The 14,739-nt window shown below is 44.8% G+C and overlaps 1 protein-coding gene across 8 annotated transcripts in view; it reads right to left on the bottom strand.

The window, feature by feature from the left end:
- Positions 1 to 14,739, bottom strand: part of LOC115575099 (RNA binding protein fox-1 homolog 3-like) — a 437,664-nt gene that overhangs the window by 208,619 nt on the left and 214,306 nt on the right. For all 8 annotated transcript variants that reach the window (XM_030406944.1, XM_030406945.1, XM_030406951.1 and 5 more), the window contains one exon: positions 11,332 to 11,424. In XM_030406944.1, coding sequence (XP_030262804.1) covers positions 11,332 to 11,353 — 22 coding nt within the window. In that variant the 5' untranslated portion in view covers positions 11,354 to 11,424. The remainder of the gene's footprint in view (positions 1 to 11,331; positions 11,425 to 14,739) is intronic.

Genomic DNA, 14,739 nt, shown 5'->3' with positions numbered 1-14,739 from the left:
TGCAGATTTGTTGGGCTCCCCGCTGTGAGAAGACACTGAACTGAAGTCCTTTTAATTCCAGAACATCTTGAAGTGAAGATAAAAAATGAGGACGAAACACTAACGAGCTGCTGATTAATGCACCGCAGCCCAAATTTCACCAAAAATCTAACTTTTTCCAGAATTTTTAAACACAACTTTGACCCGTTTTGAGATGAACATCAACAGAAATCCTTTGTTTTTTAGTAAACAGAAGTAAGAAATAATGAGGCGTTCACACGGTGTGGAAAAAAGCAGAACTCAGACTGGATCAGGACACCAATTTTCTCAGTATGTGTGTGTGTGTGTGTGTGTGTGTTTCCTGGTAATTACACAGATTTCTTAAACGTAATGTTTTATTGATGTTTAAATGCCACATGCAGCTATGTTAATGAAGTTTACCGACAAAACAAAAGAGGAGCGATGTTCTTTAAAAGAGGAGAGAGAGAGAGAGAGAGAGATAGCTTTCCAAACATCAAAGAAGGGATGCATTTTTAAAAAAAAAATGTCCGAGCACGAGGAGACTCAGACGAGGACGGACGTGCCGAGGCAATAACAGTAAAGCAAACAGGCTGCTGCCTTTGCACCACTGCTCCTCGCCTCCCCAGTGATACATGCCAGAGATAACAGCTTAATTTCAACCTCAGCACTTTTACTGCACTGTCCGAGGCGTTCACTGCATCAATGTATCAATGTACCGCCATGCTAGTCACTCTCCACTGCGACAACTAACAATTTTTTCCATGATGGAAGCTCTCAGAAAAAAAAAAGAAAAGAAAAAAGAAAGGTGGCCGCGATTTAGCTCGCAACACAAGCCGCCCTCCTCTGATGGCTTTGGTCTTGGGAGACTCCGCTGGCTGTTTGTTTCTGGGAGAACAGGTCACAGGGCAGACTTTTGATTGAATCCCCCACACTGTGACGAGCGAAGGGGGCGGAATCGCTCCTTGATTTTTTTTTTTTTTTTTTTGCTGCAGAGGCTCTTCCCTTCTGCAAAACATTTCCTCCTTCGCTTTTGAAAAAAGCAGCTGCTGCTTGCCGGAGCTGCTTCAACTGTCCAGGAAGAGAAAAAATAACAACGTGGAGAAAAAAAACACAAGAAGTCTGAGATTCTTTATCTGAAGGACTCCAGTGACTGAGTCCAGTAACTCATGACGGAGGAGGAGGAGGAGGAGGATCAGATCTACAAAATCTGAGTCACAACGCACTCGCTTCTCCTTCTTTAAAGTTGCTCTTCCTCTAATTTTAATCAATATCTCCACAGAAGAAAGAGAGACGAAACTACAGACGCGTTCTGGTGTTTAACAGCCACACTGGTGCTATTCATTTGCAGCTCCTCACAGTCATAAGAGAGGATTTATACGGAGATAACTCTGACACGACTCTGCCGAGAGTTGACATGTCAGCTCCCCGAACGCACGTTTCATAAACATATGTGTGTGTTTTCTTTTTTTTTGTTTGCTTAAATTTAATTTGCTAAATTGTTTTTTTCTTATAAGCTGCGGCTTGACAAGTAAACAGTGCCTGAACCGAGACTATTCTCAAAGCAATTAGCGGTTAAATTTAAAATGTGCTAAGATAGATTACATTCATTGCAAATCCTCTTGTCAATTCGCATTCATTGTGGCGCTCCCGGTGTAAGCGGGAGCCTCTGCACCGCGCCGGCTGGGGTTTCTCCTCAGAAGGCGCCGCATCTCACCGAGCGTTGACCCCCGCGTGGCACCGACAGCATGCCGGACTGATATTAACACTGACGTACAGGAGGCCGGAGCGCGGCCGCCCGGCGTGCAGAGGCCACAGAGGGGATCCGGGCACCGGCGGAGATCCACCTTGTTGGGGCGTCATGGCGAGAAAGCGGCCACATCACACATCACCCTCCATCTGCAGGGGGTCGCAGAGGGCAGCGTTTAAAAGGGCAAACATGAGCGGAATGGAGAATATGCTCTGTAACACGTTTCTCTGTCCTCTCTTACAAACAAGTGATATATATATATAAAAAAAAAAAAAACAACATTTGCTCACAGCCGCCTGGATTGTTGAGATGTCATCTCAAACACGGGGAACGCCTTTTTTTCATGGAACATATAACCGGGAACGACGAGCTCTTCTCTGGCGCTCCCAACGCTCGCCGTCCTTTGTTATGACAGCGGATCCTCTGTTAGCTCATGCATCTTACACATGAGTAATGATCGCACGACTTAAAAATAACACCGCTACCCTACACGTTCGCATAGGGGAGCGGCGTGGCAGCTCCATGCATGCACGTCTCCCGTTATCCATAGGGAAGGCGAAATGAAATGTGCTTTTTATCATGTGTCATGAACACTCTTCATGGCTCCCCTCCCCCCCCCCTTCTCTCACTCCTATCCACCCGTCAAAAAAATATTGGCAAATGTTGTAATTACGTGCAGAGTATCTGCGCCTTACATGGCTCGAGGCTGGGAGCAGTCCCGGGCCTGATATTTCAGCTTTATCATATTTTAGTTTTATTTGAGGATGGTGGCAGCGCCGTGCCTCCAGTCAGCCATAATTGAAATGAGGGAAGGAAGATGTAGAGGCTGTGCGCCCCACTCCTTGTAATCAAGCCCTTAGTCCTGTGTGCTTTGCCATTTTTCAAAGTGAAATATCTTCGCAATCTTTACAGTAATATGCAGCGAGTCCTCTTCATGCCGTAGCCCGTGGGTAATTAGGCATGAGAAAGTGTACATTTTACATGCAGAGGAGAGCCATGCATTAGGGATGTTGAGGCCCCGGATGCTGCGAGTCCGTCGGACGCGTTGGATTAAATTCATGATCGCATCCATAACAACATACGGCTGCTTTTGTAACCAATTTATTATTCTTTTTGTAGCAGCAGCGTGACATCAGTATTCAACAAGCGACGCTATCTGCTCCCCACGTTGTGGCGTGTGTGGAGAGAGTCGTGTGTCGGGGGGCGAGCGGTGAAGAAGTGAAGCCGCGGGGACTGATGGAGAAGTTGATGTATGATCCCTGGTGGCTGAGCTTGTTTGAAGCGTGGAGCCGTGCAGGTGATTCGGAGGCGCCGGCTCTTTAAACAGCGTAATGAGCCAGAGAGGACGCCACCCCCCGCCCCCCTGTCGCTCCTCCAATCCCCAACCTCCCCCCCCCAACACCCAACACCTATCATACCATCTCATGTTCGAATCATGTGAACCAACATACAGTTTTTAACAGTGTTGTTAAAAGTACCCACGACTCAGTTTTGAGTCAAAGTAAAGACGTCGCGTTGAAATAGTTTGAAATAACACAACTGACCTCGGTACAAGTCTTAAAAGTACAAGTAGTACAAATATACATAGGCTATATTTACACGTATGTTTATATTGTATACTATCTTAAACCCGACTGATTATCTGATCTGATATTCAGCATTTTTCTTATCAAGGAAATCATCGTTTTTATTATCCGATTACAGAAAAAGACGATTTAATTTGGCGGTGATACAACATGTAACTTGTAAAGTAACTAGTAACTAAAGCTATCAAATAATTGTAATGGAGTACAAAAGTACAATATTTGCCTGTAGTCGTATAACGTGTCAGAAAATACACACTCACATCAGCTACAAGTACAGTACTCTAGTAAATGTACTCAGTTACTTTTGCATTACTGGTATTTAAAGCTACTAATCAATACTTTTAAATCACAAAAGTCTGTGTGAGGCCCAAGAAGTTGCAATCAAAACAAAAGACGTCAGCAGTGAGGCATCATGGGAGTTGTAGTCTTCATCAGTAAACATCTTCCACTGCAGACTCGGACAGACGGAGGAAATGTTTTACGCTTTTCTTCACGTCAGAAGTTGCTACGCAGAAAAGTATCTTCACTTTTGGAAGGTTGTTGAGCTCTTTTAGCGAATTGTTTTGGTTTGTAGGAGAGAACAGTGTCCTAACTCTTTTGGACACGAGGTTATTAATCAATGTACACGACCTGCCGAGCGCCAAACAGACAGAAGAAGTTAAAAACTAGCTTGTAAATGAAGCGGAACATGTTTTAAGTGTTGTGTCTTTATGTGAAATTTTTTTTATTCTGCATCCAGACACTCTACTCCGTCTCATCGTTTGTTGCTGAGTGTGTTGTTTGGTCAGAAAAAACTTCTGCTATCTTGTTAAAATCCTTAAAATGTCACCTTCTCCTCCTCCATCATTAAAAACATCCTGAAGTCTATGAATATTCAGATTTGTGTCATTTCAAGATCATCCTCAGCGTGTTTGTAACGGAGGCTTCAGGTTTTACACACCACACTTCTGTTCTGTTTGCTGAATTTCAGAGGATTCGCTTCCAAACTGCGATGTCCCCCAAAAATCCTGCTTCCACCAGCGATGACATAGTGTCGAACTCTGCACATACATCATCCCACACGGTGGAAGTGGAGGAACGGGAGGAGAAACTGGGAGCGGGGACTTTAAATAAGGCGTGTTCCTGCCTATAAAGCAGCCCGCCGAGTCTCGACACGTCATAAATTCATGACAACTTAAAAGTCCAGATTCATCACGCGAGTTTAAAAATTAAAAATAGTCTTGTTGTATTCATTTCAGGCCGACCGAGGCGTTAAAGAGCTCCACTCCAGTGTGTGAGGGGGTTTTCTGACTGCACACTTCTGGATCTGCCCTGCCCTCTCCCTATATTCTGGTTGCACTGCAGGTTGGATCCAAATCCTCCGCCGGCCCTGCAGACGCTCCAACGCTGCTGCTGATGCTGCTCTGCAAACGCTGCGCTCCACCAGCAGCATCACATCTGAACACACTCCAACAGGTACGAACGCCGAGGGGACGCCGGAGCGTGGGCACACAGTGTGACAAACACACAAAGTTGGTCGCGGATACTAAATGTGTTTACATAAAATAAGTATGACTGCCTGAAACCGGTCCTCATGCACAATTTACCGCGTTGTGTCTGTTTGCAGACGACCGCAGATTGACGAGGAGACAAAAGACGCGGGGGGGAGAAGGAACCTTCCACGCAGCGTTTCATCGCAGCTGATAATATACGAATGCATGCACACACGGATGCTGCTCGTAAATGAATAAACACATACATCAATTTCAAAATCCAACACATTTGAAATTCAAATGCAGTCGTGTCTCTTTTCTCTCCTTTTTTTTTTACGATATGTCTCATTTCTCTGGCGGAGATATAAAAGCAGAGGAGAAATTAGAGGGGTGGGAGAGAACAAATGCTGTATGGAATCTGAGATTATGTATTTGGTTTGTGTGTTCCCCTCCTGTTTAAATCAGGCGCGTGGGGGCCGTGCAGCCCTGGGCTTGTTGCTGGTGACAGTTTCAGTGTTTCTAGACTTCTCTCCTCCCCCTTTCTCTTTCTCTTTCTCTTTTTTCAGCGACAGTCCTGAATTGAGAAGCGGGGTGGAACGGGGTGTGGGCTTCTGGCGGAGGGTGAATTAAATAGTCACTCTCTCCCTCCCTCTCTCCCTCTCCCTCTCTCGCACTTTCTCTTTTTTTCAGTGGCGTTTAAAATCAATTCATTCAGTGGACTGCTGACACAGCCCGGCCCAGAGAGCCCAGGATTTATGGCTCCCTCTAATGGGCATGCTCTGAACCAAAGCCCTGCCGTCAGCACAATCCTGCCAGCCACCCGTCCGCCCCACTCCCTCACTCCATCTAGCTTTTAAAGACGCAGGCACCCCCTCCTCTTCCTCCCTCCTCCTCCCCCTTTTTTCCCTCATCAGCCCTGTGGCGGTGGCGGTGGTGGTGGCGGAGGAAACACTCAAGGCCCTAAAAATGTAGATATCTAGAGAATTTAACCACAACGCAATACGATAAAAAAAAAAGGGAGAGCTACACGTGACATATTTTATTTTTTCTGCCACGCTGACTGATATCTGGGGAGTTTCCTCGGCCTTGTTCACAGGAAGCCTCCCTAGAAAGTGACGCTCTCCAGAGCTGATGGAGAATAATCTGATGTATATCTGTTAATATCTGCACTATTTATTATAACAGCACAGGAGTTCTTTTTATTTAGGACGCGGTCGTCTTAAGTTTAAGACTCAAATTTGTTATTTTTAAATATTTTCTGGTGTTATTATCACTCATTTTCTCTTCCAAGAGCAGAATATAGATAATATCTCTTAATATTTACCAGAACAGAAGAAGATTTAATTTGTTCCAGGAGGAAAAAAGGAAATAATGACAAAAAAAGGCAAATTTAATGTACTTTGTTGTGTTGTTGGGAGACGTTTGGTGTGAAATGTTTATTAATGAACTGTAAAAACTCAAATTTTATGTTATTTTTGGTGTTAAAATGATTAAAAAGGGAAACATTACCAACGCGTGCTGCTTCATACAGCAGTATACAACATCACTCTGATTAATTACCGTACTGCAGATGATTTGAGTTTGTTTCAGGAAGACGGGGACTCAAATTTTAAGTTGTTTAGTGTTAAATGTTTATTTATGATTATTGGAAATTAATACGGACAAACGTTGCAAAGATTTGCTTCCCAGAGTAGAACATAATATTTATTTACCGTATTAGCATGAGATTACATACATTAAGATACAACTTAATGTATGTTTAGTGTTTGAAGGTTTATTTATGATTAGTGAAATTACTAAAGACACACTTTAATCCCACCCAGAGTTGTATTTAATATTTATTCTGTGATTATTTATCATAACAGCAGATGATTTAGTGTCTTAGAGGATGAAGACAGCTGTAAACTTCAACTTAAAACTCAGTTTTTAGCATTTTTGGTGGAAATTAGGTTTAAAATGTTTATTCATGATATTTGAAATGATTAAAAAGACAAATGTAACTATCGCGGTGTGTTTCCTACAGCAGAATATAATATTTCTTTCTCATATTTCCAGAGGAAGAGGAACGATGATGTCAAATTCAAGTTTAAACTTTAATTTATCGGGGGGTTTTTTTAGCGTTGTAAGCAGATATTTAGGAGTTAAATGTGTTTTTTATGATTATTAAAAACATCCTAATTTAGCACAACAGCACAGATTCAGTCAAACTTATGAAACTACTACATTTTAACTCACTTTTTTGGTGTTAAATGTTTTGTGATCAATATTAAAATATGTAAAAATACAAACTTAGGCTGTCAGATGCTGTTTTCCAAGAGCAGTATATGATATTTATCTTTATTATTCACCACAACAGAAGAGGATTTAGTTGTTTTTGTTTGCAGGGAGAAGAAGAAGAAATGTCTGGCTGCAAACTTAATCTAATATATTCCTTGTTGTTATCTTACAATTATTAAAAATGGCGATTGTTTCGTCCCACTGAAGTTTATATCCTCTCTCTCTCTCCGGTCTGCAGGACAACGTCAACCCCGGGTCAGAACTCCAACATGTCGTCCTAAATATTGACATTATTTTACTATCATGTTGTGATATAATATTCCTCTATGACGACACGGTCAGCTTCATCTCAAATCTCTGCATCCCAAGCCGACCATCACATTCCTCTCAGAGTATTTACCAGAACACTGGAGACAAATTCAGGTTAAAACTCCAATTTAATATATGTTTCCTGGTGTTGTGGGCGGACATGTGGTCTTTAATGTTTTCCTTAAGATGATTAAAATCCCGGCGCAGCTTCACTAACAAGTGGTGCTTCCCAGAGCAGTATATAATATCTCTCTATCCATTACCTTGTCTGACTACTGGAGCTTTTAAGGTCTTAGGAGTGTGTATATATATATTCATATATTCATAACCACGTCCAGTGTCACAGGATCTGAAACAATTTATGGCGCAAGAGGAAAAAAAAAAAGCGTGATTGAAAACACTCGCCTCTGAACCCGGCCGGTGTAAAGACATATAAAAAGGATCATGGCCTGAAATGCGTCGACAACACGGAGCCGGTCCTGTGCAGCGCCGCCTCGCACGGGCCGAGTGTGTTTCCCGTGTTGTATTTACGTCCGTGACACCGTCTGTTGTGTACACTCGGGGAAACACACTCGGCTGCTGTTGACCCTGTTATATCCTCAGGCAACCCGGCAATTTGCAGACAAATACAGACCTTTACTTCTGCCCCAGAGCCTCCGACGTACATCCTTATCCATATTCCAGCTCCGCTCTGCAGCCTGTCAAGGCGTCACGGGCCCTGAATTAGCCTCCCATTACAGCGAGACTCCGGCTCTCCCTAAAGTTAACCATAACTGACCATTTGCCGTGGCTTCATTATAAAGCCATGCATGTAAAATCAAGTCATGGTCCCTGGCCGTCACATCCAATTTCAAAATACAATCCCCACCCCGCCGCCCCCCCCACCAGAACCTCCATCTTTCTCTCTTACTTAAGTTCAAGCTTCTCCTTGTTTCATAAAATATGATCTGATTAAAATAGATTACACACCTTGTTAGCAGAGCGTTTCATATTTGATATAGTGGTGCTTGAAGACGGGCAACCTCCTCCATGATTCAAAGCGATTGTGGCCTTGTTCTCCGGCCTATTTGTTTAATAAGCTCTGCTACATCAGCGGGCCTTTTAAGTGAACACACTCCCCCTGCAGCAAAGGCAAAGATCAATACCCACACCTGTATTAATAAAAAAAAAACAGGAATCGCAGCCAAGGATTTTCTCCTTCTAAGGAATAAGAGTTGAGATAATCAGCAGCAGTCCTACTGTACGAGAGGAAATCCAACAAAAAAAACAAAAAAAACAGGAAGCAGATTTTATGTGCTGACCCGTCTGGAGAGCCACAGGTCAGCCGTGAAATATTCAGCGCCGATTAGTCCGCCGCAGCTTAAAGACTAAAGCTCCTCCAATGTCTCGATCGAGAGAGGCCGCGTTATGCAAATGGGATATTACAAACACAAGAAAAAAAGAAGAACGTCTTTGAGGGTAAATTAATTCATTATAATCCTCACCTCATCTGCTGACTGATGGAAGACTCCTCGTGTAATCGCCGATGAAGAGGAGGGAGGTGGCGAGGCGGCTCAGACGTGGGAATAATACCGGGTCGTATCGCCTCAGAGTGGAAATAACACTCCCCTCGTTCACCGTGAACAAAGTCCATGTAAGAGGGTAAAATGTAATACTGTGCTCCAGGAATGTAATTATCATTTAGCGAGTCCGTGAGCTGTGTTTGACAGGGCCTGAACCGCGTGAAAAACTCATTTTCATTTTTCTTATTATATCATGATTATATAAACATTCTTAACCAGTGGCCACAGCAGCAGCAAATTATTGCAAATTAGCCCCATATTGCCAGTTTTTTTTTTTTTTTGTTTTTTGCGCGGAGGCAAATGAACAAGCACTAGAACTCCAGTGTTTGTTCCATAAATCAGCCGAACGCTGCACCTGTTGAGAATGTAAATAGCCGAGGCTGTTTGATTAAACTCTTACATCAAAACATTTGAAGAGCCCATTCTTTTTATTTCTTTTTTTTTGGGGTGGGGGGGTGTTTATCATCCTGTTCTCCTCTCAGCGTTGACTCCGTTCGTTCTCTCTCCCTCCGCCCACTGAGAGGGGAGTTTTTTCGATGGGCGGCGGCGGGGGAGACATAACACCCACCAGCTATACGTGGGGGCACGGGAGGTCCGTCATTACCAGGCCACAGTGGTGATCACGGCAATAATATAGAACTATAACCGAGCAATTAGACTAATGGAAAACGTCCCTATTTCTCCCGGTGTGCTGCAGCTAGATGCGCCGCGTGCCCCGCGGGCCCCCCCTGGAGATGAGGCTGGAGATGTGAAGTGGAGAGGAGGTAATGGCGGAGGACCATTGATCCTCGCCGCCACCTGCTATATGGCCCCGCCGAGGACGGGCAGGGAGGCAGAGGACTCCATCTGGGGAGAGATCGCGCCGGCTCCTGGGCTCTCAGGCATATGGATAAGAGTCTTTCTCTAGTCTTCCGCTACTTAACCGGCACACATTAGCACAATACGGCCGGATAGGGGAGAGTAAGGCGCGCATACATACAGGCGATATTACGGTGAGGGCGTGAAGTCGTTTTCCTCTCAGGCTTCCGGAGCTCCTCGTGTGAGGTCAGGTGAGAACGCCGAGCGCTCACAATACCGGCGATGTGAGTCTCACTTCTAAATGAACCGTGCGTGGGAGTGGAGAGGAAATTCACCCAAAAAAAACAATGAAACAAAATAAAACATCTGAAGAAAGAAAGCAGAGCGTCCTCAGAAGTGAAACAACAGCATCGATTGTTCAGACGCTCCAAAAAAAACAACCTGCATTCATGTTTCACTGACAAACAGCTCGAGCAGCCGAGTGGATCTGACGGAGAGGCTGCGATGGATCTAAAGGCTCGCTGTGTAGGATTCAGTGGCAGCTACAGCTGAAGATGGCAGATTACAACCAACTAAACACCCCTCACCACTGACGAGGCGTAAAGCGGCCGCTAGAAAGAGTCATTCTCACAGAAACACAGCGATTGTTAGTTTCAGGTGATTATACGCTAATGAACAGTGATGTCACTGTGTACTGAAACACTAAGCATGCTGGGAATTTACCACAGGAGGTCAAAAAACAAGAGTCACTCTGTCGTACAGGAGAGACAGTTTTGCTTCCAGCGGACGACCACAGATGCATATTTCTCGTCCTACCTTGCTCAGTATGAAGAACGCACCTGATCATGGACGGGTTGTAATGTTGGCTAGCTTGGTTAGCGTAATCAGCTAGCCTCTCATCAAAGCTCGGATAAATATTAAGACGGATGAGAGGTAAAGTACGCACTCCTGAGTCATCCGTAGTGGGTGAAGATTAGAAAAAACACAAATGATTATGCAGTGTTCTGGAAGGCTCTGACGAACGATCTCCTGCTGATACGAGCAACAACAGTTACACAACTCACTGGAAAGCGATTAAACACAACTGTTTAATTGCTTCGTTCGGAGGATGCGATGAGAAGATTGATGGATATAAAAAGAAAGTGGAGATGAACACGAACAGAAGACGCAACACGCAAAGACGAGCAGAGTTCAGATGGGCCGAATCTGAAACAACAATCCGGATTTGTTTTATTCTGGAGGCCACAGATAACCAACTCAGGCTGCTACTGGATCCTTTTTCAGGGAAATAAAGGAGAGAATAGACGATGCATGCTTCATTTTACAACTACATCTTGTTTTCATCGCTGTTAATGAGGTCTGGGGAGTTTTTTAAGACGCAGATTCACAAAAAATATACGATTCTTTTGAGCGTCAGACCCAAATTTGGAAAGTCAATAAACTTTCCCGCCGAGGCTCAGTCCAGAGAAAACAAACCTGAAGCAGGAGAGGATGAAACATAAGACACATGCAGACAGACGTGACCTCACAGCACACAGACAACATGAGGAGGCGGTCCGGGGTTATGTTGTGAGACTGACCTGCCCAGCTGGGGGTCTCCATGTACAGGTAAAGCCGGTCGGGCTGAAGCTAGGTCACTGGACTCGCTGCGGCTGCCACAGGTGCTGATGAACCTGCAGACAGGTGGAGACATGAAGCTCCTGTTAAAGCAGCAGAAAGAGGCGGAACGGGTGAACGAGTCGGTTACACAGCTGAGAAGATAATCTGACGACTGAAAACACATCGACTTTAAGACATCAACAGTTAAATGTTTCCTCTCGTGACCAAACTCTCCATTGTTGCAGCGACGACGAGCCAAACACTCCTTCTTACATTTCCAAACACGATGCATCTCGCCCTCGTTGTATTAAAAACAACATTTTGTATTTCTAGAATGATGCTGTAACTGTTTCACACTTCATCCATTCACCCACCACAGCACGGGCTGCCAGATAGAGCTGAGAAGTGCACGTTTTTGTTTTTGTTTTTGCACAAACCTGGCAACCTCCCTGCAGTGACGAGACCACTGCTGCTGCTGCTGCTGCTGCTGCTGGTTGGATCAGTGATAAATATATTTTAAATCATTCCTCGACTACTTTTAGCAGCTTGTCAAGCGTTTCTGTGAATGAAAACAGTCTCGATGATGGAGCTTGGTGTTTCTACATCTGAGTAATAACGTTATGTGGTGTATTATTGTGTTTACAGACGACGTGAGTAAATGAGCGCGTGATTGTGAATCTGTGTCGACGTCCACGACCCGCTCATACGTCCGTTTGGACGGCTCGTACATGCAGCACGTCCGCCCGACTGTTCCAGCATGTTCGTGGCTCGCTGTGAGGCTGCTCTCATGCGGCGGCTGCCTTTTCTGCTGACTTGTGTATCTTTCCGCAGGCCTCAGGTTGGCTGGTGCCCAGAAGCCCAGCCGGTGAACCGGGGAGAAAGCGCATTGATTTCATCCCAGCAGAAATCCCTTCTCCCGGTGCCCGCCTCCCGTCCCCGCCCTGCACCTGATTAAGCATTTGCAGGGAGCCATGCCAACACAATTTGTCATTTATCAAAAGTAATTAAAAGCAATTTCTTTTCTCTTGTTGATTGGGAATTGACTAATTGTTGAGTCTGTGAAAACGGGGGAATAAATAAAACAGGGAAGGATGAATTTTACATAAACTCAGAGGAAAACATAAACGCTGTAAAACGAGGGCCAGACATCTGGCTCTGTGATTTCTTTCTACATGATTATGACTGCAAAAAAACCCCCCCGAAACAGTTGTTTAGCGCATTCTGATATACAGCCCATAGGCAGTAAATAATATATTAGAGACAGCATATTGACTAGCCGACTTAAAAGCGTGTTTTCACTTCGTGTTGTGTGAACACAAGTGTGGGAGGAAAATACAAACACTGGTCGGTTACTTGTTAACAGAAAATGAGAAAACGCTGCTCCCACTTGTGCAGAAAGAGATATTTGAGGCGGTAAATACCGACGTCTCCGTCTGAGAGGGAAAACAATGAGACGGAGAGGTACGGCGAGGGAGGCGAGGCGAGGCGAGGAGCTGAAGTCATCCTGCAGCAGAGGGTACAGTACGTCTGTCCAATGAAACCAAGCAATACCGTTTCAACATTATCGGTAACAACCTCTGAATGCACCATTACCTTCTATAAGGGCAGAATGAAATGTCAGAATTGATTCGAGAGGGGAGGGTTGAGATATAAGTGGGCAGCTAAGGTGGCCATTTTGTTTCACTGGCCCTTTATTCCGCGTGTCCCTGGATCATTAGCAGGAGAAAAAAAAAAAAGAAAAAGAGCTGCGAGAACATGAAGTAGGTGTGGGCGGCCGTCACGCGAGTCTCCGGTGACAGCATGTGAAATGAAAACCACACACACACATACACACACACGAAACAGGCAGAAATCAAAGAAGAAGAAGAAGAAGAAAAAAAAAAAACAGGCGCGCGGAAACGCCAGAGGAGTCGTTTAAATTTCCCACCACTTTGTAAATAACTTTAGCTGCACAAATACCTGGCTCTGCTCTGAGCGCATGCAAAAAAAAAAAAAAAAAAAAAAAAGAAAATTTCTTGCCAACAATTTATTCTCTGCCAACAAATGGAGCCGTTGCTTCAATGAGACGATTTGAATATCCCTTTGAAGGCTGCAGATGGACAAGCAATACTATCATTGCCCGGGAACACAGAAATAATTGGGCAACAGTGAGAGAAAGCCGACGTCCACGTCTCTGCTGAGACGCGGCCCGCCGCGCGATTTCTAATTGAAGCCCTCACTCTCCTGCCTTTTGTTTACATTCCCATTCATCATAAAAAACTCAATTACTTATGTTCCCTAACATGTATGGTTATTAATGTTCTAATTATGCTTCTCCCCTCTAATCTTTCGCCTCGCAATTTGGGTGATGTATGTCTGAACGGCGCCGCGAGTCCCCTGGAAGAGAGAGAGCTGAATTAAGGAATCTACGTGCAATAACGCACCTTCTCCCGGGAGCCGCCCGCCGAAGAGGGAGCGCTTGTCACGCTCGTGTCTGTACAACGCGGATTTATGCCAGCTCGGTGAGCACGTGTTATCGCACACCGTCTTTGTTCGACACGCATTCCCAAGCAGAAAAGTTGACTAATCAGCTCTCGCTTTAGATGTAGCCGAGGGAAGCTGACGAGAACGGCGAGGCAAAAACAAAGCGCACCACCGCCGGCCCGGCTCCTCTTATTCTTCTTGTGAAGGGCTATAGGTATGACAGCTTTAGAGGTATGAAATAATGTCGGTGAAAGCCTTGAGGAGCCCCTGCAGAGAGGCTGAGAGGGTCCTGTACTGCCTCGAGCAATGAGTGTTCTTCAAGGCTTTTCCTCAGAGCACTTTTACAAGAGCACAAATTAGGTGTAAGGAATGCCTGTGTCGGCGGGCTGCACCCCAGAAGAAGAAGAAGAAGAAGAAGGGGAGAAAAAATAGAAAAGGGGGCAGAAACTTGGATGACAGTGAAGAAACGGAGGGCGTCATAAAGTGCGGAAAATAAGCTCTCACTTTCAAACGTTTACGGCGGCTCAAATATCTGATGATACCTCTCATAGCTTTTAATCTTTAATGTGAAAAATTAATCATCCCATTCATTATTTTAATAGCTGTCATTTTTCTCTCCCCAAAGTGATGATTTATAACCATTAAGCCCTGCGTAGGCTTGTGTGAGAGGGATTTATCGTAATGTTTGCACCAGGTAGCCTCCAACCATATTTCATTACTCTGACAAGCCATTAAAATGCCCTGGTGATTAAACAACAGCTCTGAGGTCAGTGTGTATGGCTGTTTCTTTACCCACGCCGGAGCGCGGCGGTGCAGCCGTGCAGGCAGGGACCCCGTAGCCTAACAAAAGCCCTTTCCCCCCGCCTCTCCCTCGGCTCCCTCCAGACCGGCGATCGTAGTTATAGATCTCTATCTGCCGTGCTGTG

Source organism: Sparus aurata, chromosome 23, assembly GCF_900880675.1.
Source record: "Sparus aurata chromosome 23, fSpaAur1.1, whole genome shotgun sequence".
NCBI lineage: Eukaryota > Metazoa > Chordata > Actinopteri > Spariformes > Sparidae > Sparus > Sparus aurata.
Note: the sequence above shows the minus strand (reverse complement) of the source record. Positions and strands in the feature narration are given on the sequence as shown.